General features: G+C 42.8%; 2 protein-coding genes and 1 pseudogene across 3 annotated transcripts; 1 reads left to right on the top strand and 2 right to left on the bottom strand.

The window, feature by feature from the left end:
* Positions 1 to 134: 134 nt before the first annotated feature.
* Positions 135 to 16,477, bottom strand: col28a2a (collagen, type XXVIII, alpha 2a; the record flags this gene model as incomplete). The annotated part of the gene is made up of 36 exons (XM_079562635.1): positions 135 to 176; positions 251 to 442; positions 804 to 1,050; positions 1,129 to 1,412; positions 1,486 to 2,043; positions 2,121 to 2,157; positions 2,231 to 2,266; positions 2,343 to 2,423; positions 2,489 to 2,557; positions 2,632 to 2,700; positions 2,774 to 2,842; positions 2,928 to 2,996; positions 3,077 to 3,145; positions 3,228 to 3,296; positions 3,379 to 3,447; positions 3,569 to 3,640; positions 3,711 to 3,779; positions 3,853 to 3,924; positions 4,019 to 4,087; positions 4,260 to 4,328; positions 4,934 to 5,002; positions 5,087 to 5,155; positions 5,941 to 6,009; positions 6,126 to 6,194; positions 6,270 to 6,338; positions 6,897 to 6,950; positions 7,063 to 7,107; positions 7,208 to 7,252; positions 7,320 to 7,346; positions 7,435 to 7,479; positions 7,629 to 7,682; positions 9,195 to 9,254; positions 9,330 to 9,350; positions 9,916 to 10,490; positions 15,547 to 15,827; positions 16,128 to 16,477. The coding sequence occupies 36 exons, from the start codon at positions 16,475 to 16,477 to the stop codon at positions 172 to 174; spliced, it is 4,176 nt and encodes a 1,391-aa protein (XP_079418761.1). The 3' UTR covers positions 135 to 171.
* Positions 16,478 to 21,862: 5,385 nt separating this feature from the next.
* LOC306967552 (ATP synthase subunit beta, mitochondrial-like) lies at positions 21,863 to 23,849 on the top strand (annotated as a pseudogene). Its single transcript has 8 exons — positions 21,863 to 22,067; positions 22,141 to 22,228; positions 22,335 to 22,441; positions 22,521 to 22,702; positions 22,776 to 22,888; positions 23,111 to 23,323; positions 23,389 to 23,586; positions 23,664 to 23,849. The product of its transcript is annotated as an ATP synthase subunit beta, mitochondrial-like (transcript).
* Positions 23,850 to 23,855: 6 nt separating this feature from the next.
* LOC306967392 (coiled-coil domain-containing protein 89) lies at positions 23,856 to 25,984 on the bottom strand. Its single transcript, XM_079562398.1, has 7 exons — positions 25,864 to 25,984; positions 24,823 to 25,295; positions 24,604 to 24,734; positions 24,399 to 24,535; positions 24,262 to 24,338; positions 24,088 to 24,187; positions 23,856 to 24,013 (listed from the first exon to the last, which is right to left on the bottom strand). Exons 1-7 carry the CDS (start codon positions 25,918 to 25,920, stop codon positions 23,927 to 23,929), a joined length of 1,062 nt encoding a protein of 353 aa, XP_079418524.1. The 5' UTR covers positions 25,921 to 25,984; the 3' UTR covers positions 23,856 to 23,926.
* Between the last annotated feature and the right edge of the window lie 400 nt (positions 25,985 to 26,384).

The following is a 26,384-nucleotide window of genomic DNA, read 5'->3' as shown; positions in this document are numbered from 1 at the left end:
CATGATTTTGTTTGCCATGGCATGGAAATGTCGCATATTCTTCCGTTTCAAAATGCATAGAAAAATAAACTACAAAAGTGCATATTGTTGAAAGCATTATACATCAACTGAAAGCATTATACATCAACATTTAGATATACAGTCATGTCCATTGTTCATGTGACTTCAAATTCAACCTGTAAAAATAAGTGCATTCCAATGTTAGTTGTGAAGTTAATATCAAATGCCTTCTTTGTTTAAATCACATTACCTAAACGTTTGAGAACACAAGTTTTCTTGCACTCTTGTTCTTGTTCAAAACGATTGTCATTTCCACCGCAGCCACCATACCAAAACTGTGCACAGGAGTTGGCCTGTTTGTCATAATACCAATGAATGGTATAATTTCTGCAGTTGCCTTGTTCCAGGGTCAGGTGACAACGAGGATTAATGTCAAGGGATTCTGAGAAAATAAAGTATAACATGTTGAGCAGCCTAGTAAAAGGATTTAACTGGGTTTATTACAATGTGATGTACAGTATGTGTTTTATATAGCGCTTGCTTAATTCATCCACTCCTCTCATGGTCGTGGTAAACTACCATTGTAGCCATAGCTGCCCTGGGGTAGACTGAGGGAAGCAAGGCTGGCTGCCAATATGTGCTGTCGGCCCCGCTGACAACCACCAGCCACTCACTCATACCACATTCATACAGGCAGGGCGGGTGAAGTGTCAAGCCCGAGGCCAGGGCTTGATTTGACAGTAGATCTACCGTCTGAGCCACTGTCCCCCTATTATTTAGGCACCAACTGTATAGATACTGACCTTGAGCTACAACTTCATTGGAAGATTCTGAACTTAGAGTTGAAGAGGATGTTGCTGATGATGGTGATGAAGGTGATGAAGAAGTAGTTATTTTTATTGATGATGATGATGATGATGATGATGATGATGATGATGACACAATTTCTTTAACAGGTTTCAGAGATGTTGCCTTGGTAACGACAGCCACAGTGTTAACCCCCTGTGCTTGGGCTAAGTCCAAATCCTCACCTTCATCGTCCTCTTCCACCTGAAAACACATGAGATTAGAAATTTTAAACTGCACTTAATGGGTACAAAAAGTCAAGATGACATGTATTGCAGGGACCTGAATCGGTAGAGGGTCAGCGCTGATGGGCAGAGAGAAAGTGTCCCCGCGGCCTCGGCTGCTGATGAACTTTTCATAGTCTACCTCCTCTTCGAACTTGTCTGTGTTACCATTTTTACTGCCATGACCGTTATACCTATTGTTGTGGACTATATGTCCGTTGTTTCCATTAGCTCCAAACCCGTTCCCATTTTTGCCATTCCAGTGTCCATTTGCGACATGACTGTAGATTAATGCACCATTTTCATCTTCACAGAACTGGCTGACAAGTTTGGACTCCAGTGCTAGAATTAATAAATAAATATGGATTCAATATATTTAGGAACATGACACTTTAAAGATATGCAGTGTTATCACCTGGCAGAGTGTTGAAGTCATCAATAAGATACATATGTTCGCTGTCGGGGTCAGAGGCGATCAGGTTGAGTTCTCGAAGGAACTCGGCCTGCGTAGGATCAGATGAGTTGACAATACCCAGGGCGTACATCTCAATGTTGGCAGCATGGGCTTCCCGCACAGCCATGTCCAGTTTGACCGGCTCTCGTTTATCAGTCTGGCCATCAGTGATGACAATAGCGACTTTTCTGACTCCAGTTCTGGCACTGTAGAAAGCTTCCTGAGTCGCCTTCCTGATGGCAGTGCCTGTGTAGGTGCCTTCTCCCATGTAAAGCATTTTACGTATTGCCTGCTTGACCTCTTGTTTTGCCATGTAGCGAGCCAAGTCGAACTCCAAGTGGACATCTAAACTGTACAAGACCAGACCAATTCTTGTGGCATTTCTTCCAACTGTGGTTCGTTCGACTAGCCTCGTGACAAAGTCCTTGATGATCTCAAAGTTCTCAGGGCCCACACTCTCTGAACTATCAATCACAAACACCAGCTCCATTGGCCTTTCCTTGCACTTGATTCCACATCCTGACAGTAAAAAAATACACTTTTGTACTGTAACATTGTCACAACATTTATTTCATGTATATTAATTTATGTCTTACCACAAATTTCTTTGATGAGTTTAATAATATCTTCTCTCTAAAGAAAAAAGAAAAAGAAATCTTAACTATTAATATAACTCATAATCCGGCAGTAATTTGAAGAAACATACTGTGAGTCCTGGTTCTCCTTTAATTCCGGACCTTCCCTGCAATTAATTCATTGATTATTTAATTATTATTCAATCAAATGCACCCAATTAATAAAGTATGTAAATTTCTTACAGGATCACCAGGTATTCCGGCATCTCCCATTTCTCCCTTCAAACCTTTCAGTCCTCTCTCACCCTGTGATCCTCGATCGCCCTGCAAACACCATGACCATATAAATAATTAAATATAAGATTAATTAGTACATTAGATTTCATTACCTTTGATCCAGCTAAGCCTTCTCCAGCAGGTCCTCTTGGCCCAGTCAAGCCCTGAGATCCTGGTTCTCCCTAGAATGGTATTGGACTGAATTAAATGACACTATCACAATCTTTCATATTTGGTTTAAAAAAGAGTTTGTCACCTTTGGACCTTGAATTCCTTGACCTGCAGGTCCAGCTGGACCAGAGGGGCCAGGTCGACCAACAATGCCCTTAAATTGCAGAATAAAAGCTATTAGTAAATCTGCAGTAAAAATAATTTACAAGAAACATCATAACTCTTACGGGAGGTCCTTGTGTGCCCTCTCCTGGAGCCCCTGGCAAACCAGGAAGTCCTCTAAATCCCATGTCGCCCTTTCAAAACACAGAACATAATTTTGTGTATCACAACCCTATAGTTTACGAAAGCAGTGACAAAACCTCAATGACTGAGACTCACCTTTGGACCAGGTATGCCAATTCCCTCTGGTCCTGGTTCACCAGGTAAACCTGTTAGGCCTGGAAGACCCTGACAATAATGGAAATGTGTCCAGATATTAAAATAAAGCAAGTCAGTGTCATCTGTTTAACAGTTAAGTTCACACTCACCACTGGTCCGGGGTAACCTTCACCTGTTGGACCAACTGGACCAGATAAGCCCGTTTGCCCACGGTCTCCCTGAGAAAATGGAATAAAACATGATGATGCTTAACCCCATTACATACAGTATGTACCTCATCCCGGGATACAAATGGTCTACCTTTGGACCAGGAAGACCATGCCCTGTTTCTCCAATAGGGCCAGGTGGACCGGCAGGGCCCACTTCTCCCTGAAAAAACTCCAACACTTACTTTGTGTGGAAATATAAACATTTTGGTTAATACAGAATAATAAAGTTCTTTTTGTCTCACCTTTGGACCTGTAACAGATCGTCCTGGAGGTCCTGGGATACCTTGCTGGCCTGACACCCCACGCTCACCCTGGAATATAATCAATTATTAATGATTGCAACAAGTCTAATTTTCCTATAGTTTTTAACTGTTGTCATCATTAACAATAATTTACAACGGGATGTTATTGATTGTTTTGGTGATCTGTCACCTTTGGTCCAGAGGGTCCAGAGATCCCAGGAGGTCCATGTAACCCACGGGGGCCCCTCATACCTTGATCTCCCTATGATGAAGTGACAGATTACATGATCAGTATTATTTGAAATACATATTGTCTTTGTTGTTAAAACTACCTTCTCTCCTTGAATGCCAACTCCTGCTGCTCCCTCTGGTCCCCTTAAACCTGGTGAACCCGATTCTCCCTAACAGCAAAACAAAACTGGGTTGTCAAGAGTAATTACTATCAGTTAGTATTTCAATGGCACTTCAGGATACCTTCTGTCCTGAGGTCCCTTCTTCTCCTGGCAGACCTGGTAAACCAGCCAACCCAGCAGCTCCAGGTTCTCCCTGAAACGGCATCAGTATTTGTACAGTGTGTATCCTAGACAGAGATGACACAATCAAAACCAACTTCAGCACTGAAGGGTCAGGAATTACGTACCTTTGGACCGGGTTCCCCAATCCCTGTGTCTCCTACAGCCCCTTGTTCTCCTGGTAAACCTTGGTCTCCCTAAGTAAAAAGTATTTTACCAATGAACCTTTCATGTAACAAATCAATGTTGTTTTTATTTTGTTGATTACACGGCAGATAGCAATAGCATAATTGTATCTTCATGACTGTAAGCATTGAATTTGTAAATTAAAATAGAAAATGTTATGAGGTTATTAGAGTTTTCAGTAACCTTTGGTCCAGTTAGTCCTTCTCCTGGAAGTCCTCTGACTCCTGGTGGTCCTCGTGGCCCCTCCACACCCTGGACAACAAACACATCAGTAAATCAGGGGCCAGATCTTGTGGCGGGGCACAGGGCGGCGCAGGCTCTTAGCGAATTATTTTCCGAGTGGCGGCGCTATATGTGCCATTTGCCTCCGCCAACTGTGAGGGGGCGTCAATAGGGGAGGTGACTGCACTGACGGAAACACGGCTTACATTCACTTCCTCATTTACATTGCGCTGTCTTGCGTTCTTTCTTAAGCCTTAGGCTCTCACAGGTCAAACTAAAAACTTTATTTACCCCATCGTGAGCTAAACGATGTTCACGTCTTGAGAGAAAAAGGGCTACAGCGTCCGCTGTGGCGCGGATCGGCCGCTTGGCGTGAACGCAAAGCAAAACAAAAGCACATGTTCACCCCCCACTCCCACACAACCACTCTCCTGGACACGGAGTCGATCTGGTTGGAGGAAAATGTGTGTCTCCACCCACTTAAATGCGCTAAGTCTGGAGTGGCAAGATCACAAAGTGCGCTCCTACTGAGCGCAAAATGTCACGCTATCGTCTGCGTTTTGAGACACAAGATCGGGCCCTACATCTTATCACAGATTACTTTGTTTCCCCCATAAATATGTAGATATGCCAACCTTCTCTCCTTGAATGCCCACTCCTGTTTGACCAATAGGCCCCGCCGGGCCTGGAGGCCCCAGCTCACCCTGCAGCAAAGAGCACATAAAGGCAGTTGTTTAAGAAATTGTCATTGCTCAGGGAGCAGCGAAGACACAGCTTTAATCACTGACCCTCTCGCCTTTGAGTCCAACACCTTGCTGACCTCTGGGTCCTCTTGGTCCTGGAAGACCCCTGTCACCCTGTGGCAGAAAAGTAGGTCAGCTCTGTCTGACTGGCATTGTTCTCACTGAAGCTTTATGGATTAAGGTACGTGTTAGCTCTTGTTACAAAATGATTCAATGCTCAGACAATGACAACCTTTTTGTGGTATCTAAACATGATTCTTCATGTATCAAGTGTGATAATAAATTAAAGGAAATGTTGGCATGTTTGGATCACTGCTGTCAGGAAGATCCTTTTTACAATGGAGCTATACGAGTCAAACACAGGCTGAGCAGGTGTGTAGCTGCTGGAGGACATCTCTCTGAAAGCTTCCTTTAACAAATAAAGATGTCTTGAGGTCTCAATAAAACTCTCAAAAAACACAGAGTATATATAGCCCACAGGTTCAGACCTGAAAAGCAGTAAACAGGCAATAAACCAAACTGCAATTGTTATAATGTCTTGTCTTGTACAACACACTTTAGCACAGGCTCTACATCTACACATTCAAAACCAACATGTCAAAATAGTATGTCATAGCCACCTTTCTTGAGCAGTTTAAAAAAAAAAACAGTTGCAGAGTGAAAATGCATTCATGGCCTATATGAAACATGTTGCAGCATGGGTAAAAATACAGCAACAACACCTGAATGAACACTTGAGACGTGTCAGTGAAATGGAGCAGAAAGCAATGTGCTTTTGACAGATGTAGGCCATGAACTGGAAAAGCACAAAACTATCCTTGACTCAGTCCATGATTACAGCTATTTTGACAATGACAGCATAGTTAATGTTTAAACAATAAAGAGACTAAAAAACATACCTTTGATCCAGGTAAACCTTCGCCTTGGGCTCCTCTTTCACCTTGACTTCCCTGTGGCCCTTGAGGCCCCTGTAATCATCAATAGTTATACCAAATAATAATTTGTCACCTTCAAAATGCATTTACACGGTTCAGTTATTATAGATTTAATCCAAGTGAAATTGTGTTACTGAAACTTTACTTACAGGTGGACCCGCCTCACCCACTCCAGGAGGGCCATGAGGACCTGGACGGCCTGTAAATCCCATATCGCCCTGTTGATTAAGAGACGGAGTAGATTTAAAAAACAATAGATAATCATAAACAATTTGTTGAACAACTTAAATCACCTTTGGCCCAGGAAGTCCAATGCCGGTCTCCCCTTGAATCCCAGGAGGGCCAGATGGACCACGTTCGCCCTACAAAAGCAGCAAAAGAGTAGAAAAAAAAATGACTTTACTTTTATTATTTTTACTTTAAAAAATCAATTTAAGTAAATCTATCTGGGTACAGGAACTGATGGCTACATCTTAAACCAGTCGAAAACAGAACTGTCCACATCGTTATGGAGAACAGCTACATATAGTGATAAATGATGATGAATGAATGAAGACCACCAGGGCTTTTGCACAACTGCCCTCTGCATGTTTGCACAGGGCTACACAGTGCAGACATTTTCCATGTATGCGATTAAGTGCACTGCTCTCAGGGTAAGCTGACAATGCTGGAGGGAGTATGTGGGCTGTATTTAGAAACAGGATACATTAGAGAAACATCGTTTCTGTTCATGCACCTTTTCAGTAGTGTCACTGTAATTATAGGGGAGAACATGGCTCAATGCCAAATGTTCACACCGCGGCCCATGACTAAACCAACAAGCCCTTATACAACACCGTAAATACAGAGAAATAAAGCTCTTGTTTAAACTAATGATACAACAGTAAACTGTGCCCAGGAACACCGTGGGATAAACCGACCTGTTTCCCCTGAGGCCCCTCCGGTCCTATATCACCATGTGGTCCAGGTAAACCCTGCACAGTGGCAATAAATCATAAATAATAAAGAGACACTCAACACAATCAGCGTACAAATGGGTCAGAGTACAAATTTTACATGACCGGTAATCTGACATTCGGAGCTAACCTGCAGACCCCTCGTTCCTCTTCCTCCAACAGGCCCTTCAGGACCCTAAGTCAAAAACCACGTATCAAGAACATCTGTGACAACCTTTAATTTTTTTTTAATTTAGCCTCCAAATGTGGATGTGTAGTGAATTTAAAATCAGTACCTTGTCACCTTTGATTCCAGGAGTGCCACATTCGCCCCTCTCACCCTGAAAAATGACTTCCTAATCAATACTGAACACATTATGGATTCATTCAAGCGACAGACTGCTGTACCTTCTCTCCTTTGTATCCTGGCTTACCCTGCACACAAACATGAGATTCAAATTCAGTTGTACAGGTAAACTTCAACTTACCAGCATAGTTTACTGCACAGCAACAGGGCTTTTACCTCTACACCTTCTCGTCCAGGAAGTCCACTCAATCCAGCTTCGCCCTAAAGCAATAAGTCAGTATAATCATTTGTTTTCAGAGTCGACCTTTATCATTATTAAACAAAAGCCCCATGTTTTAAAGTAACACATCAATGACGCAATGCTGGAAAATGCTACGGGCTAAAAACATAAGTCAGCAAAATGTGCACACCTTTTGGCCTTTTGCCCCTACGGCTCCGTCTTCTCCGGGGCGACCTTTCTTTCCCTGGAAAAGGAAACAAAATCAGGGTTAAACATTTTGCCTCTGGGATTGTTTCTAAGAATGTGCACGGTCACGCCCTCTACAATTAATCACGGAGATATTTACATTCATTAATTCATTACACTAAATACATAAATGAGTGTCTCATCATTAAAAAAGGACTTTACAAATGCTTGAATCTGTGCAATGGATGCAATGGCATGAGCCATCTTGTTCGCGGGGTTAAGGGTCATTGTTAGGAGTCGCACCTGGACAATGTTTGTCAGTCAAGATCCATCAAAAACACCGGTTTCAAACTAAAAAAGTGCTATTAAAAAGGCTCTCAGTCTGGGAGTAAGAATCTGTGGAATCTTTGCAAAGAGCACCTGGTCAATTGTCATCCAGTTGTCTGTCAGCCCCACTATTATCTCCATCCCTAAAAACCTGCAGACTGCCTGAGCTGTCAGTTATTCACAGCAAATAGGCATTTGTTCATATACAGTGTGGGCTCAGACCACTTTTAGTTACACTTATGCTTGTAATCTTCAATTAGTGTTTTTAATAACTAAATAACCTGTACCTAAATCTGTCATCTTGTAATGTTGCATTGTTTGACTGTTTGTATGTGACTGACACGTGTGAATCCACCGACTCTGTTGTGAATTCTGATTCTGATTTCTTTTAGTCCAATTAAAAATATTAAGCCTTCTACTTTAGTTTTGCTGGTATAATCTGTAGAGTACATTAACAAAAATCCAATATGGTTTTGAACATTTCTTTTAAAAACAGTGATATCTGATTTAGTAATTGAACTGATCATTTCTGTTTTATTATGTAGCAGCAGATACTCAAATCAGGTTGAACCAGTGGAATAAAATCAACAAAATTCTACACTGATTAGCCTACAAAAATACATAATAAAAAGAAAACTAATCTTTTACAGTGACACGGTCACATCTATGCTGTACACCAACTGCAGACTAATTTAATATTTGCTGCTTTTAAATATTAATAAAAGTACAAATTTACTGTGAATTCCATTAATTTTCCATGATGCAGAAAGTTACAGCCTCTATATGAGCCAGAGAATAGACTTGTAATAAAATAGTAATGAACAATTTCAACATCTGACTTTAACATAACTTAGGAGGGGTATCAATAGACTTAGCAAACCCAGTGCATAACTATGTGAAGGTAACATTTGTGTGAACTATCTGCCTCAAATTTCCAAAGAGAGCATGTTATTTTACATGGAAAATGCAGACAGTAATGTGTAGAAAAGGAAGTGGTTATAGGTTTACAGCTGAAATGTAGTTCAGGACCACCTATCCACAAAGTACCCACAAGCTATCTCTGCAGAAGCACAGAATAGTTGGCAATTATGTCTTCAACACGGAAAATTATCACTTTCAAAATATTATAACCATGTCCAATCCCATTCGGGGAGCCCCACTTCTGACAGCAGTGGATAGTTCAAAGAGAAAAAGAATATGGTTAGAGGATATTTGGAGAAGTTTAATAATAGTAATACGTTACCGCAGGGCCTTGGCCTCCCCTCTCTCCTTTCTCACACGAGCATCGTTGAGCCAGAGGGCACTAACAAAGAATGTTTAAGAAGTTATAATTTTATACCGTCAGTGTAAGATACAAGGAAAATTGAGGAGTACATACCCCTTCATCGGCCAGGTCTGTCTGAAGAAAAACAAAACAAAGGCATGAGCAAATTATTAAAATATGTTTACATAAAATAAAGTAGAAACCTGATTACAAAATTTATTACATTCTGTATCTCTAGGAATAATTGAACTTATGAAGAATCAGAGCCGTTCATAAATATAAACAGACTGGGCGCAGACACAGTGCCCCACATCCACTAGGGGGGCCCCAAAGCTCAACATTTAGCATCACAGGGGCTGAAAAGAACATAGGTATTATCTCAACCTGTAATTTAACATGCAACATTTACGATTTATCCCAGTTAATATCAATTAGTTGTTTTTTTTCTGAATGTATCAGTTGGTCCTTCTTTGTTTTAAGCAGTTTGTTGTATCGTTTGTGCCACAAGACAAATCTCATGGCAACTGAACTCCAAATCATAAATCACTCAAAATGATAAAACTTGCAAGTCTAAAAGTGAGCTCATTGACTTTTATTGTTGCAGTGCTTTTCCTGGCTCAGCGTGTGTCAGAGGGCATGCCAAGCTCAGAGCAAAGGACAGTTGGTTCTTGTGTGCTGAAAGATGGGGCATTTTACTCACAATTTCAGAGACAACTTTTTTCACAATGTCCTCATCCTGTAAATTGTGGAGGAAGTGGGAGGTAGGGGAGCTGGCGAGGAGGCGGAGCCGTTCAACATTGGCAGGCTCTCGGGCGCTTCGTGTGATGCCCACAGTGAAGAACTTGATTCCTTGGTTCTTTGCATCAGCAATAGCAGAGAAAATGTCGGGATTTCTTGGATGGGACACGCCGTCTGTAAGCAGCACAGCTATTTTGATGCTCCCAAGAGTGGACTCTTCCAGGTAGAGAGTGGTCATGTTCGTAATTGCGTAAGTGGTGTATGTGCCGTGGCCAATGTAAACAATAGGAGCGATGCGGGTTTTGAAGTTGTCTGCGCCTCTCCAATCCCTGAAGGTCTGCTCAGTGATGACATGACTGCTGTACTGGAGCAGAGCCACTCTCAGGCCCAAACGCCGACCAGTCTGCAGCTGAATGCCCTGCAGAGACTCCACCACATTTATAGCAAAGTGCTTTTCCTGCTCATGATTGTCTTTGGCACTCTCTGAGCTGTCCAGCAAAAAGGACAGCTCCACAGAACAGTCCTCGTCAAGGATAGCTGGGGAAGATCAATAATGAAATAGTTGTGAATCATTTGTATCTCACATTAACTGACCTTATGTTTTATAAGAATTACAATTTAAAAAGTAACTGCATGAATGTGAGTGTGTGAGAAATGAGAGCTATGTGTCACTTGCTGCTATTTAGTCCAAACAAACAAACAAACAAACAAACAAACAAACAAATAATAATAACTATGTTTAAGGACAGGGAAAAACATAAATGCTGCATTTTACCTTGATCATCTCGAAGATTAGCAGCAACAGGTCTGGCCTTGTATTTTTTGCGACTTGCAAAAACACTCTGTCCCCACGTGTTGGTCAGTGCTGAGATTACCAGCACCAGCATGAGTGAACGAAGCATTCTTCTGTCTGCAATAAAAGCACAATGAATGTATTATTATTAATAAGTGAATTGTACACATTGTAATATAATGCTTAAAAAAACATGTATGATCCATTCTAACCTTCAGCAGCAGCAGGGATAAGTTCAGTCCAGAAGTTGCAGAAAAAGCTGAGAAGTGCAGTGGGATTATCTGATTGATCCAGTGGGAGCTAGAGCTGCGGCGTCTGTCATTCTGAGGAGAGACAGAGAGACTGTAGACAGACACTCCTTCTTATAAAGGGGAACCGATGCACTAGACTAGACCCCTCCTGTTGGCCCTCAGGGTACAGGTCTGCTAAAACATATGAAGTACCTTTGTTGTTGCTTTTGTAACATTAGAAAACACATTTGATATTTTTTATAAATTATTTAGCAATTGAAGAAATAACATTTTGACAGTTGAAATCATTATGTGAAATATAATATTAATACAAATAATGTAACGTTATAGAATACAGCCCACGTTCCAGGTGTAAGGACGGGGTAGCAAGAAAGTAATTTCATATGTAAGTACAGGTACTCTTACATGTGTAACAAGGGAGAACAATATGCAACAAGGCAGTATAAAGTGTAACAAGGGGGAACAATGTGTGACAAGGCAGTACAAAGTGTAACAAGGGGGAACAATGTGTAACAAGGCAGTATAAAGTGCAACAAGAGGGAACAATATGTAACAAGGCAGTACAAAGTGTAACAAGGGGAACAATGTGTGACAAGGCAGTACAAAGTGTAACAAGAGGGAACAATATGTAACAAGGCAGTACAAAGTGTAACAAGAGGGAACAATATGTAACAAGGCAGTACAAAGTGTAACAAGGGGGAACAAAGTGTAACAAGGCAGTACAAAGTGTAATAAGGGAGAACAATGTGTAACAAGGGGGAACACTGTGTAACGAGGTTATAGATTCAGAGAAAGTTTCATTTAAAAATCAAAAAATGTGTGTAATAAATAAACAGATGTGCATTTATGTGCATTCATCAGTGCCATATTACAAATTCCACAGAAAGGAGTCTTAAACCTTGAAGCCTTAATGGCAAAGGCCTCATCACCTATGGTCTTTGGCCTGATGCTGGAATGACCATAACTACCTGCCAGAGGTCATTTGTTTTAACCAAGAACATTCTTTACCTTTGAGATACTTTTAACAAGCACACAGTTTCATACTCATGCATATGTTGGCGTTTTATAATAAACCAGTTCTGCCTCTCTTTTCTCATGTTCTTTTGTCATGTTATCACACCTGTAAGTGTACTCAACGCTAGCCCAATTCAGAGCTAATGACCCATATAAGAGTACTGCTGTTTAAAATCTTTCTTCTAAAGAAAAAAAGAAATTCGCTCCATCACACAACAGACATAGGTCCGTATGTGCAGTTTTTTAATGCTCCTATTAGACTTGTGACAAGAACCCACCACACAAAGCTCCATATATCAGAATAAATTATTATATATTTCACCTCCCATTGTGCATTAATGCAAAAATACGTCATCCCACAGACTGACCAACCATCACTTTGGGGACCTTTGCCAGACGAGTTTGTTTAAAGATGAGCCTGGTCCTGTGCAGACTAGTCTAGAAATCAAGGAACAATCTCCATGCAGTGCTAAAGGTGAAACGGCTTTGTATTGCAAAGCTCCAGGCAAAATGTAATTAGAGGAGACTTTCTGACACCGAGGAATGCCCCACTGAAAAATAGCAGAGAATAACCCACAAACCACAATGACGGATCACCCACATGCTTTATCTCAATCTGATCAGGTATACTTATGGCAACAATACCAGGCACATTTTCTGCATTAAACACCGTGTTGAGTGGTGAAACTTGGTCTTTTTTTTTCTCAATTTGTTCACCGGAGCTCATTAATATAACAACAAACGAGGATCTTTGAGTAAATAAATGGGCAGTGGGTTGGACATTATAGAAATGAAGTTCCTACCTTACATGATAATACACACTCTACTTATAACCAGCGGTAAGAGAGTGGTCAAAAAAAGTGTGGACTATATAAACTATTACCAGAGGGCAATCAAAATTCCTTATTATCACTTATAGATTTACTCATTGAGCATTGCAATTTCAATTCAAAATAATTGTACCCAAGACAGTATTGTTTAATAAGTGAAACTCTTATTAAAACTCTGATGATAAAGGTGTAAAAATCATGCCGATAGTTTTAAGGCAGAGTCAGAAACTGGATTCACAACTCAACTTTAAACACAAGCACCAGTTTTAGCTACTGCTACACTAAATGTGGGACTTCCTCTGCTTTCTGATAGAATAGTCAGCTAAACCAAAAAATTAAATTAACAAAATGCAAGTGTTGCCCCCTCGAAATCACCAGGGAGAATCAGTTGGCTTTTCAGAGTTTATTTCGAGCTCAAATAGTACAGAAAAGAAAAGGGTAAACATAGGTCCCCTGTGAATAAAGGATAAAATAGTTTAGCATACTATGGATTAAGTAAAAATGGACAAACAGATAAAACGACACTTACACGTCCCAGATGTGACAAGGCTTAGGCCACGGCCCGACTACTGCGCCACAGCTTCTGGACTGAGGCTGTGGGCCTAGCTCTTTTAAACTAGCATAAACAGGTCACGTGATGGACGCGCTTCCGGTTTCAATTAATAAAAGACAGTGTGTAATTTAGCGAAAATAATAATAAATACTGTTATTTACAGTGAACCATTTACCAACAATAAGAAAGCGCTTAAATACTTTGTCGAAAATGGGCTGACAACACCCTCCCCCACTAAAAATAATGTTAAACCAACATTCCCTTAATCCTACTGGGGGGTCTTACTTGACTTAAACCATAAATTGTAGTAAATAAACAATTTGAACCACAACAATACTTCACAAAAGAGTCCAGGCTAAATGAATAGTGTCCGTCATCCAAGAGTCCTTTGGCACGGCGGTACGCGCAGGTTTAAAGGTCCATTTCCGTATTTGGGTAGATAGTCCGTTGAAGCATTGGTGGGCCCCAGAATCTTCAGAAGTGACTCAAGGAAAATACCTTCTACCCAAGATTTTGTAGCAGCATAGCAAACCAACTTAATAGCACGTACTACTTAAACAATAATTAAAGTACATTTACTACTATTGCACATATCTCTATTGCACACAAGCCACATACTTTAAAGTGCAAAGTGCAAAGTGCAACTCAATTAGCAGGTACATCAAGTGCATGTTACTACTGCATTACGACTGGGAATTAAAAGGATATAGGTTGGCCGAGGTGCTGAAGAAGCCGTCTCGGACCCTCGCTGGTTTGGACACACCGACAGGACAGGTCTGCACTTCCCGGACCGTGGGCTCACCAAGCTGGTCGTAGGTGTACAAGCGCCTGGGCCGTCTAGTTCTGACAGGTCTTGCAGATCCCTCCGAGGAGTCTGAGGAGGATGCCTCTCGCTCAGATGAATCCGCTTCCCGCACTGGCTCTGGCTCCGGCTCAGGGTCAACCTCTGGGATCAGGATCACCCCTTCAGCTCTCTCCTCAGCAGGTGCAGCTCCCTGTTCCGGCTGTCTTGGAGTGGGGACTCTAGGTTGGAACTCTCTGGCAGTTGGATTGAGCGGCTGAAGAGCGGGTTGGGGTGGCAGGACGAGATGGTAGTCTTCCTCACTAGAGCTCTCTGTACCTGCAGGCTGGGTGTTGCACTTAACACTTGTCCCTCTTCCTGGCGACGTTCTGGTTCTCCTGCTTCTCCTTTTAGGGTTGGGGACGACAGGCGCTGGTTCAACCAGGTAAGGACAAGGTAAGAGCAAGTTTCTGTGCAGCACACGTCTTCTCCCTACAGCATTCAGAGGCTCAACCACATAGACAGGGCTTCCAGGGCCTTTGCTCTCCCTCACCACATGGACAGTGTCCTCCCAGTGACTGCGGAGCTTCCCCGGACCACCTCGAGGCGTGAGATTTCTCACCAATACATGGTCACCCGGGTTCAGCGTGGAGCTCCAGGCGCGCTGATTGTAATAATCTTGGCCCTTTTTTGCAGACTTCCTCATGTTCGTCAGGGCAATGGCATAGGCTTCCTGCATTGCCTCTCTCCACTTCTCCGCATAGCCAGCAGGGGTCTGTTTCTCTGCGTCACCGAGCTTCTTGGGAAACAAGAGGTCAACTGGGAGGGTTGGTTCACGTCCAAAAAGCAAGAAGAAAGGAGAGTACCCTGTCGCCTCGTGGATGGTGGAGTTGTAGGCATGAACTACTTTGTTGAGGTGCTCCTTCCATCTGGCCTTTTGTGTCTCCTCCAGTGTCCGCAGCATACTCAACAGAGTCCTGTTAAAACGTTCGGCAGGGTTAGCTTGGGGGTGGTAAGGTGTAGTGCGAGAGTGTTGAATACCACCATATTCCTGGAGCTTCCGAAACAGCTGGTTCTCAAACTCTCTCCCTTGGTCGTGGTGGATCCTGGATGGAAACCCAAAGCGTGGGATAAATTCGTCAAACAGCTTTCTGGCAGCAGTTTTCCCAGCCTTGTCTTTGGTTGCGTAGGCCTGAGCGTATTTAGTGAAATGGTCCACTAAAACCAGGATATACTCTTCCCCTCCGTTGCTTTTCTCCAGATGTAAAAAGTCTATTGAGACCATCTCGAATGGTGCAGAAGTTTCAATGCTTTGAAGTGGTGTCCTTGTGACTCTGTTGGGCCTTTTGTTTTTGATGCAGCTGCAGACACGTGTGACATAGTGCTCCATCTCCTGCCTCATTTTTGGCCAAAAGAAGCGCTCTCGGGCCAGGGCCACCATCCGGTCAGCACCCAAGTGTCCCATCTCCTCATGGAGGTACTTGTACACCAGGGGCTTCAAGGGCTCTGGCACCACCAGTTGCAGCCTGTTGTTGGTCTTCCTCCACAGGAGTCCATCTTCACCCAGCTGCAGCTTTGGCCATTCTCTCAGGAGAACTCTGACTTGCTCACTCTCTGCAGCTTTGTCTCTGTACTTCAGGTAAGTGTTTTCTCTTTTCAGGTTGGAGACCCTCTGGATGGCTGGATCTGCATTCTGCTGGGCCTGGATGTCTTGGATGGAGAAGGGCTGAAGGGGTGGTACAGCACTGCCATCTGGTGGTAGGACATCCACATTACAGGTGACAGCAGAAATCCAGTTGATCTCACCTGTTTGGCTGCTTTTGACTGCTTTACAGATGCTGTCCATGACCTCCGGCTCACACTCTTCCGTGCACTCCTGCATGATGGTTTTGATGGGCTTAGGTCTGCGAGAGAGAAAGTCAGCATCTGTGTTAGCTGTTCCAGGTCTGTACTTGAGTGTAAATCTATAGTCTGCCAGCTCTGCAACCCAGCGGTGACCCGTGGCGTTGAGTTTTGCCGACTTGGTAACGTAAGTGAGTGGGTTATTGTCACTGTAGACTGTGAAGTGTGGCGCGTGGAACAGGTAGTCACGGAAACGCTCTGTGATGGCCCATTTCAGTGCGAGGAATTCCAGTTTTCCTGAGTGCAGCTTGTAGTTCTTCTCTGCAGGCGTCAGGGTTCTGGATCCGTAGCCAATCACTCTCAGTGCGCCATCTTGTCGCTGGTACAGCACAGCACCGAGCCCTTGCTCTGAGGCGTCAACATGGAGAATGAAAGGCTGCTCGAGGTCTGGATATGCCATAACAGGTGGATTTGTAAGTTGGTTCACAAGCGTCTCTAAAACTGCTCTGTGTATTTCTGTCCACTGAACCGGAGAGGAGGGTGGGAGCTGAGCACCTGAATGTTTTGTCCCCTTTTTGTGGCAGTGTTTTGGCTCACCTTTGGGCTTTGCAAGCAGCTCATACAGTGGCTTTGCAGTCCTGGAGAAGTCCTGGATGTAAGCTCTGTAGTAGCTCAAGAATCCCAGGAGCTTCCTCACCTCTCTCACTGTAGCTGGGGTCTGGTACGTGAGCGCCTTTACTGCCTCCACCTCTCTTGGGTTCATCCTGTATCCTTCTGCAGAGATCACACGACCAACATACGTTACTTGTGGCTTAAACAACTCACATTTTTCGGCTCTCAGCTTCATCCCACAGGCTCTCTGTCGCCGCAGGACTTGTCTGACGTTTTCCACATGTTGGTCAAATGTGCGGCTGAAAACAAGGACATCATCCAGATAGGGCACACAGACTTCATCCCTCAGATCTCCCAGGCATCCCTCCATGTGGCGTTGAAAAGCAGCCGGGGCATTTGAGAGGCCAAATGGGATCCTGGTCCACTCATAGAGTCCCCATGGTGTAATAAAGGCTGTGTATGGTCTGCTCTTCTCGCTCATGAAGCCTTGGTGGTATGCTTTGCCCTGGTCCAGGACGGTGAACCAGGAGTTTCCACCCAAGTTTTCCAGGATTTCTTGGATCCTGGGGATGGGATGACGGTCTGGCCAGGTCTTCTCATTCAGCAGCCTGTAATCAATGCATAACCGGAGAGTGCCGTCCTTTTTCCTGACGCAGACTACCGGTGAAGAGTAAGAGGAATAGGACTTTTGAACCCAACCTCTACTCAACAAATCCTGAATGTGAGCCTTGACTTCCTGATACAGGTGTCGGGGTATGGCATTGTATGTTCTCTGGACAGGAACAGAGTCTTTCAAATTAATGTCCATTTGCAAACCAGTGACACAACCAGCATCCCACTCATCTCTGGCAAACACGTCACCCTCCTCCATCAGCATCTGACGAACTCTGTGCTGCTGCTCTGCCGAGAGGTGACTCAGATCTACAGGCGGGACCCAGGGCTCCCTCTGTGGTGCTTGACTGGGCTGCTCCGGTGAGGATGTGGCACTGCCCTCTGGTGACTTGGGCTCTAGTGGATAAACAGCATCAACACTGTGTAACCAGCCAAGCGTTGTGCGGCCACAAAGTTTAATATCACTGTCTGTTGTATTTTCAACAGTTACCTTAATCCTTGTATTCTCTTGATGTTGAATGAGCTGTTCTCTTACTTTGAGTCCTGTGGGCCACGGTGTCTCCGGGTTAGGCTCCAACACGACGTGAGTTCCACAGAGCAACCCTTGCTGTAGATAGTTGCATTGCACTTGGATGACGTTCCTCTTTGGGACAGTAACTGGCATTCTTCCCAGACGAGCAATGTGGGGGTTGTTTGCAGGTGACGGCTTCTGTAAAACAGTTAGAACAGCCCTCGCAGTTTCCTGACCAACATCAAGTGCTGAACAAAATCTCCTTACCATGTGACCAGAAGGAAAACAGCTTCCAAGACCCTCATTTGCCAAAGCCAGCTCCTCAATTACATTAAATCCAATAATAGGACGTTCCAGATCTGTAGAGGCAACTAAGATGGGAACAACTACTGGTTCATCACTCATCCCAGCAACAGCATCTTGTGACAGTGCAAACTTCACTTCAATCCAGCCCTGGTATGGAATCTTTGTCCCATTTGCTGCGGACAGATCCAGCCCTCCTTCTTCCAGTAACTCTTCCACAGGCCTCACAGTAACATGGGGTAAGTGTCTCTGCTTCCACTCATCCCCAATAATGGACACTTGTGAGCCAGTGTCCCACAGCACTTTGGTGTCAACATTGTTCATTGTGGCTCGAACAAGGCACCTCCTCCCCACCAGCTTAGCAGTTTGATGTTGTTTACCAGTGAGGGGCGCTGTGGTGCAGAATATGTCTGTGTTCTTACCAAGATGTACGCTAGTTTCGATCTTGTTGGTGGAGGCTGTGGTGTTCCTAGGCGCTCTGCGGCAACCAATGGCCCAGTGGTCTATGCTCCCACACTTGTAGCAGTGGTCGCATTTCCCCCCTGGATTGGTCCGCTGGCACTGGTGACACTGCCGGTTGGGGCGTGTCCTTGGTGGTGGTCTGTTGTAGCTGTGGCTGGCTTGTCCCCATGGTGGTGGTTGTCCGGGTGGCTGGTGCAGGCTTGACAGCTGAGTGGTGAGATTCTGAATGGCTTCACAGATTGCTTTGTTCCCCTGGTCTACTTTCTCCATCAATGTGTCACGTTTTTCAAACTTTTGCTTTTTATAACTGGTAGAGTTACTGTCATAACTGCTGCTCTCTGAATCAGTGAAATGTGGATCATTACTCACCGCTAACACCTTGGCTCTGGATTTGCTTGACAGCTTGCCCTTCCTCTCCATCTCCAGGTTGTAGGCGGCGGTCATTTTCTCCAGCAGAACTTCATCAGTTATTCTTGGATTTTGCAAATATGGCTTTAAGTCAATACGGATGGTGTTATCTTGGAGTCCGGTAAGTATGGTTTGCAAAAACTGATTTTGGATGAGCTCTGGGCTGTACTTCAAGCCAGTGTCTGCTCTCTCTGAAGCAAAGAGTATCTGTTGCCTCAAGTCCATAGCTCGAACTAAAAACTGGACTGGAGTCTCTCCGTGATCTTGTGCAGCACGAGTTAAGGAGTGGTACAGCTCATTAGCATCTTTTTCAACAAAATGAGTCCGCAATATTTGTTTCAGAGCTTTCAATGACAAATCATCTCTACTTTCCAGATAACTTCGCAGTTTTGTTCCTGGAATCATAGCTTGAAGGACTGCATCAATAATTTCGCATTCATCATATCCCTTCTTTAATGCTTTTGTAATTTGTCTTTCTAAACTTGCATATCCCAGCTTATCCGTTTGATTATGTTCACCAATTTGTCCATTAATTTTCAAGTCTTTTCTATACATAGGGTGAACAACAGTTTGAGTTCTTTCAGACAAATTATTAGGGGCAGTAAGCGTGGTGGCAGAGGTGCGTGGCCTTACCACAGGTTCCGTGTTGCTGGGCGCAGTACCAGCTGTGTCCGCCAGAGGGCGGCGTGGCGACGTGGGACCAGACGTAGACAGCGTTTTTCTCAGTTCATCAATTCTGTCATTTATTTTCAATAACAATGACATTCCTCCATCTTCAAGCGACGTGACATCCTCACACTCCAAATGCTGCAGAATTAGCCTTCTCAATTTGCGAGGTGAGTTTTTTTCTTCATCTTCAACATTGATTTCAAGTGTAGTGCATATTTTAAGAAGTTCCGAAGCAGGTAAGGCAATTAGCTTTCCCTCGATTTCTTCCAGCATATTTTCCCATTCAGACACTTGTTCGTTAAAGTCTGGCATGATTGGAAAGTATTTTACCTTGGCTTTGATCGTGACTTGCGGTGGGTTGTGTCGTCTTCCTTGACCTCGCTTCCGTTAGCATTAGCTCCGTGATAGCTTCGTGTTGGCGTCTCTCGTAGCGTATGCCACTCACGAATATAGTCCACACACGCGCTCCGGTAGCCACAATCCACGGTAGCGATCCAGGTCATCCACAAACTTAATCCAGCCGGGCAGAAACACCAAGATTTTGTTGCCCCCTCGAAATCACCAGGGAGAATCAGTTGGCTTTTCAGAGTTTATTTCGAGCTCAAATAGTACAGAAAAGAAAAGGGTAAACATAGGTCCCCTGTGAATAAAGGATAAAATAGTTTAGCATACTATGGATTAAGTAAAAATGGACAAACAGATAAAACGACACTTACACGTCCCAGATGTGACAAGGCTTAGGCCACGGCCCGACTACTGCGCCACAGCTTCTGGACTGAGGCTGTGGGCCTAGCTCTTTTAAACTAGCATAAACAGGTCACGTGATGGACGCGCTTCCGGTTTCAATTAATAAAAGACAGTGTGTAATTTAGCGAAAATAATAATAAATACTGTTATTTACAGTGAACCATTTACCAACAATAAGAAAGCGCTTAAATACTTTGTCGAAAATGGGCTGACAACACAAGCATGAGCAACTTTTACATAATGTAAAATGGAATGTGAAAAATCCAACATAAAAAATTACATTTGATTTAAAATGTGTAGTTTATTTAAGGGAACACAGATGCTTAGACGTAAAGTTTAGGAAATCATAAATCATAATCCTACGCACCCATAGCCCAGGGGTGAGTAGTTCATTGTAACTATATGAGTAACCTGAATTAACTTACAGGGCCACACCAACGATAACTTGAATTCTATTCTGCTCAACTTTCTCTCATTGAAAAATGCAACACATTATATCTGCAAGTTGCTTGATGAAACAAAAAAGAGACAAAACAAAAGAACTCCTGTAAAGTGATTGTAAAGTTAACAAAGGTGCAGATTCACAAAAATGGCTCTTCTCTGCTCCTTTCCATTCAAACTGCCTTGACAGATTTGTAGTAATTATTCTAATGTCACTTTTGAGTGAAATAAATAAAATGGAAAAAATGGAAATTAATAATTTACAGCCATTTGAGCCAATTCCGGCAGGGTATTGTCATGGTGTCTGGACAAAATTGCTTGGGGGGCTGAAACCGGACCACAGTTTGCCACCTCTGCCGTAGACATATCACTTTAACACTCTAGAACAGGCTTCTTGTTGAATTGGCACACATCGCCAGAGATGGTATTTTTAAAGATTGGCTTTTCCAAGCCTAAATAAATACATTTTCCCAACATTGACCACCGATCTGTGGCCCTCCACACCTGTGGCCCTCAATACAAAAAGTTTGGACACTTGCTGACTCGTCTGTGCTGCCCTCTAGTGGTGGCTATATAGTTTGAAAACTACTGTATATGAAAGATAATCGGCAGCAGTGGCTGTGCACAAGATCAACCGGCTCACCTGAGCCTTCACCTTCAGCCATCTCCAGCCATGCAGGGTGCGATGGTGTTGCTCTGGGGCACTTGGGACTTTTAAACCCGGGATTCACACTTTTAAATCTTTAAATGGGAATTCTCGTTACACAATGGGTAGCTGTGTGTGGGGACCGAAGACAGTGACAGACAAAAGTTAAAATTTGACTTGAGTTAGAAACCCTCTACTTATATTATGGACAATGTACTGTGTATAATTGTGGGATGCTCAGCCTACATCTAAATGGAAAAACTGCCTTGCGATCAATCAAAACTTGCGTACCCCCACTATAAACATTCAACATTGTATAATGTGTTGCCACCCCCAGAAATTATCCCTGACCCTGCTTGCCACATCGTGATTTTTTTTTTTCAAGAACCGCCCCTGCGTGGTTCTTCTGTTAACATAAGTTTTGCCTTGACACCATGCTGACCTTGTTAGTATCTCTTTTAGGCAGAGGTTATGCTGCACTAGCAGCTCAAGCAGCTTTGGCCAATGGCTGCATTGTAGCTGTCATTGGAGCTGTGGTGGACGTCCAGTACCCCCCATTCTCAATGCTCTTGAGGTGACTGGTTGTGACAGCAGGCTCGTCCTGGAAGTTGCACTGCATCTGGATGAGGATATTCAACTGTGTTTAAGCTAAGCATGTGCCTGTTTTGATAGACCTAACCCTGGCTGTGTGTATAGGTGAAAACACTGTCAGAATCATAGCCATGGAAGGCACAAAGGAGGCAGCAGGTGAACGTTATTGGAGAGCCTATTGATGAGAAGGACCCAATTAATACCAAGCAGTAAGTTAAGGTGAATAACAAACATTTCCCATTCTGTTAAGAGTTAATAAATACAACTCTTATAGAATAACATCTGACTGCAACACAAACTGTGTATACTTTTCAGAACTGCTCCTATTCATGCTGAAGCCCCTGAATTCACATTCATGAGTGTGGAACAAGAGATTCTGGTCATTGATCTGCTGACTCCTTATGCCAAGGGTGGGAAGATTGGTTGGTGACTGTTTGCCTGTAGTTATGGGATGCACATGGAGTTACACATTTAACAGGTTTTGCCTTCTGTTGTGTTGAGGATTATTTGGGGGTGCGGGTGTGGGCAAGACTGATTATGGAGTGTACGGCCACCAGGTGCTCGTGCCAGAGTGGCCCTGACAGGACTGACAGTTGCTGGGTATTTCTGTGTTCAGGAAGGGCAAGATGTACTTCTCTTCATTGACAACATTTTCAGGTTCCCCCTGGCGGGCTCTGAGGTTGGTTCAGCAATGCTTATTTACTCTTAATTAAGGTGTGGCAACAGGCCTTTTCTGAACAGTTTTATTGTTTCTAGGTGCTCTTTTGGGTTGTATTCCTTGTACTGTAGGATACCAACCTACTTTGGCCACTGACATGGGTACCATGCAGGAAAGGATTACCAAGAAAGGCTCCATCACTTATCATCATATTTAATGATTTTTAACCATATGATTTGCATATGGTTTAGAACCACTGATCTAGAGCAGTGGTTTGTATGGCACCTTTACCATACAAACTACATAGAAAGTATGCCTCCCATGTGATCTGGTGACCCCTGGAATATATTGTGCAACCCCAATGGGGGTCCCATCCCCCAAGTTGAGAACCACTGGTCTGGAGTAAGATTACATTTTTTTGTTTTTTCTTTAGGCCATCTATGTGCCAGCTGATGACTTGACTAATCTTGCTCCAGCTACTACCTTTGCTCACTTGGATCCCGCCACCGTGCTGTCCAGTGCTATTACTGAGCTGGGAATCTATCCAGCTGTGGACCCCTTGGACTCCACCTCCCGAATCATGGATCCAAACATAGTTGGTGCTGAGCACTATGATGTTGCTCGTGGTGTACAGAAGATTCTTCGGGCATGTTATCACATTTGGCAGTAATGCTAGTGACAGAGCTAACTAATGTATTGTGTTCATTTTAGGACTACAAATCCCTGCAGGACATCATTGCTATCTTGGGTATGGATGAGCTCTCAGAGGAAGACAAACTGACTGCTTCCTGTGCCCATAAAATCCAGCGCTTCCTGTCTCATTCCAGGTAGCAGAAGTCTTCACTGGCCACATGTGCAAGCTGGTGCCTTTGAAGGAGACTATCAAAGGCTTCCAAAGCATTCTAGCAGGTAATCTAAATGTGTCCATTTGAAACAATTTCAAAGCTTTACCTTTTGGTGATTTATTTAATTTTTGTCTCTTAAAGGTGAATTTCACGCACTACCAGAACAGGCCTTTTACATGGTGGGTCCAGTTGAAGAAGTGGCGCAAAAGGCTAAGAAACTGGCAGAGGAGCACTCTTAATGGTTGAAAGAACATTTGAACAGAAATTTCCAGAAATTACTTTCATTTTAAATGTTTTCTCTGGAAACATATTAAAAATACATTGTAAAAAAAAAAGTGTTGTTCATCTTACTCATTAAATCTTGACTTTTATTGTAAAAACTTAATGCCCAAAGATGCTTAACTTTAGCCGGTCATGAGTCGAAGCTTCTTATTCAACTCCCGTTCCTGAATAAGGAGATTTGTGCTGTGCTCCTTAAAAGCCTCAAAATCCTAAATTTAAAAAAAAAAGTTGGAAATGTCCACAAAAATGTGATGACGACAGTAATATCACAACGAGTCTTTACCTTTCTCAGCTTCTCATGCTTGGTTGAGCTTTCTTCAAGAACACTTTGAAGCAAGTTAACTTTGGCATCAGCATTGACTGCTTCTATCTCCTTTTTAAACCTGATATGAAGATATATTTATATAACATTTTCTATAGAAACAAGCTTGTTGTGGTGTATCGAGTATTCCATTACCTCTCTTCTGCTTTAGTTCTGAGTTTTTTCTCTTCTCTCAGTTTTATTTCCATTTGCTCCAGTTCTTGTTGTTTTTCCTGTAATGTTGGGTGAATTACATCAAATGTAATTTTTCATTAGTTTTAATTAACAAATACCTGTATTAGTTTTCCCCTTTCAACTGACACCTGCAGGAGTTTGTCCCTCTCCCTGCAAAGTGTTTCTATTGTCTTCTTCATAGTGGTCTCTTTTGAGGTATGATTTTCCAAAGTGTTTTTGAGCTGGATTTTCAAATCTGGCCAAAGCACAAATAAAATTGTACTATATTGAAAAATAGCTTCTGTTCATTAGAAGAAATCTTACCGTTACACATAGCATTAGTGTTTCTCTTCCTCTCTTCTTCAGAATGCAGTTTCTCAACAAGTGATGCATGTTTAACTTCATTATCCTGTGCTTGCTGGAGAAGTCTGGCCTTGAGTTCTGCTATTTTCTCACTTGAACAATTATTTAAGCAAACACAAAAAACAAATGTTAATTCCATTCAGTTTAAATGTAAAAAATCTTAGATAAAATATTTCATACCGGTAGTTATTTTCCTCCTGAGCATACTTCTCTTTTAGCTGTTTGAGTTCTTGTGTAATACTTTGTACCGTTGCCTCTTGATCTTGAAGCTTTTTAGAGAAGAGAGTATCGTTTTCAAACTGAAGCTCCTGGTTTCTCTGGTTTAGCTCTGCGTTATGACTTTTGTACTCATCCTTAAAAACAATTATAGCTTCATGGTTGGAAGCCAAAACCATGAATCTCTTTTCCAACGTCTCTGATTTCTTTCTTTCATCGTCCAGTTCTTTATGACAGTCTGTGATTTTGTCCTCGAGCTCTGAATTGATTTTCTGCAAAGCTTGACATCGGATAAGGAGCTCATCCGATCGCTCCTTGAGAATATTTATCAGAGTGGATTGTTCATCAATCCTGAATCGCAGCACCTCTGTGTCTGTGCCTTCAGCTTCAGAGAACACCCACAGGTTTTCCAGTGCATGATGCATACTTTGTATTTCCTGAGAAAAGAAAGAGCAACGTGTCCTTAGTGTTGTCACTTAACCTCTTACCCCCCGCCTAAACCGAGTACATTTGCTCAGTTCAGTTTACCTCAATCTCAAAGCTTACAGCCTATAAGCCAGTCTAACGCCTCATTTGAAAGCTAAGACCTACAAAAATTTTCATGCTGTTTAGTCAGTCTTTTATTGTGTTTTCACCCTCGTTTTCCTTTCATTTTTGTCGCAATTTTGACACTTTTTTCAAGAAGCTTTTATATTTGCGTAATGCCAAACTGGAGAAAATATGTGCGGTTCAGGTGGGGGTTAAGAGGTCAAAGAAACAGTATTAAGTCATTATATATATTTTAGTTAGTTAAAATAGGTAGTTACTTCAAAGTTACAGTTACTTCAAAAGCAAATGTAACTGAGTACTACCCCCACCTGTGACTATTAGTTGTATTTAGCGTTAGCTGGTCGCAGTGTTTTTGGTTTGTGAGCTAGCGTTAATTATGCTAACATGAGGTTTATACGCATTGAAGTAATAATAACATCCAACACGTCATGAGCGCTCATACAAACTTTACTTTACCTCAGCTGACTTCCCCTCAAATAAGTTTTCATCGTTTGTCTCCACCGGGTCTTCCATTGTAAAATGTAAGTATTTAACGCTAAGCGTCAAGTTAGTTTGATTTGGCCTCAACTTTACTGGTTGCTAGTAGCAACCTAACGCATGTTCTGTGATTTTTGTGCCGCTGGTCGTTTTCAACGCAACCACAAGATGGCGGTATCGCATGGACCATGATGGGACCATGGATCGGACTTCTTGAGTGTGGTTTGTTGACTGCTCACGCGACAGTCTTTTCTTTCTCGATTAAGAAAAAAAAGAATCAAAGTATTTGATTCTTTCTCGATAAAGAATCAAAAACGTTTAGCCCAAACCTTTAAAATAATTAGCCTAAATCAAAATAAAATTGCGATTTGTAGCTAATTCTTAACTCTGCAGTTGCCACTTTTTGTGCATAGTTTGTTTATTAGTGGTACATGTTGCATCAAATTATGAGTCGACAGCCCTTAACAAGTTCAAGCGTTGGTAGCAGCACTACATGGCTC

This window comes from Gobius niger (genome assembly GCF_951799975.1).
Source record: "Gobius niger genome assembly, chromosome: 9".
In the NCBI taxonomy this organism is placed as follows: domain Eukaryota; kingdom Metazoa; phylum Chordata; class Actinopteri; order Gobiiformes; family Gobiidae; genus Gobius; species Gobius niger.
The sequence above is the reverse complement of the archived record's forward strand: the minus strand, read 5'-3'. Positions and strand labels throughout refer to the sequence as shown.

Bases quoted from the DNA above. Each gene is read 5' to 3' on its own strand.
- LOC306967392 (XM_079562398.1), bottom strand. From the start codon at position 25,920: ATGGAAGACCCGGTGGAGACAAACGATGAAAACTTATTTGAGGGGAAG. The intron at 24,339-24,398 runs GTATTTGTTAAT...CCAACATTACAG, and splicing joins AAAGGGGAAAACTAATACAG to GAAAAACAACAAGAACTGGA. The intron at 24,188-24,261 runs GTAATGGAATAC...TCTTCATATCAG, and splicing joins AGAACTAAAGCAGAAGAGAG to GTTTAAAAAGGAGATAGAAG.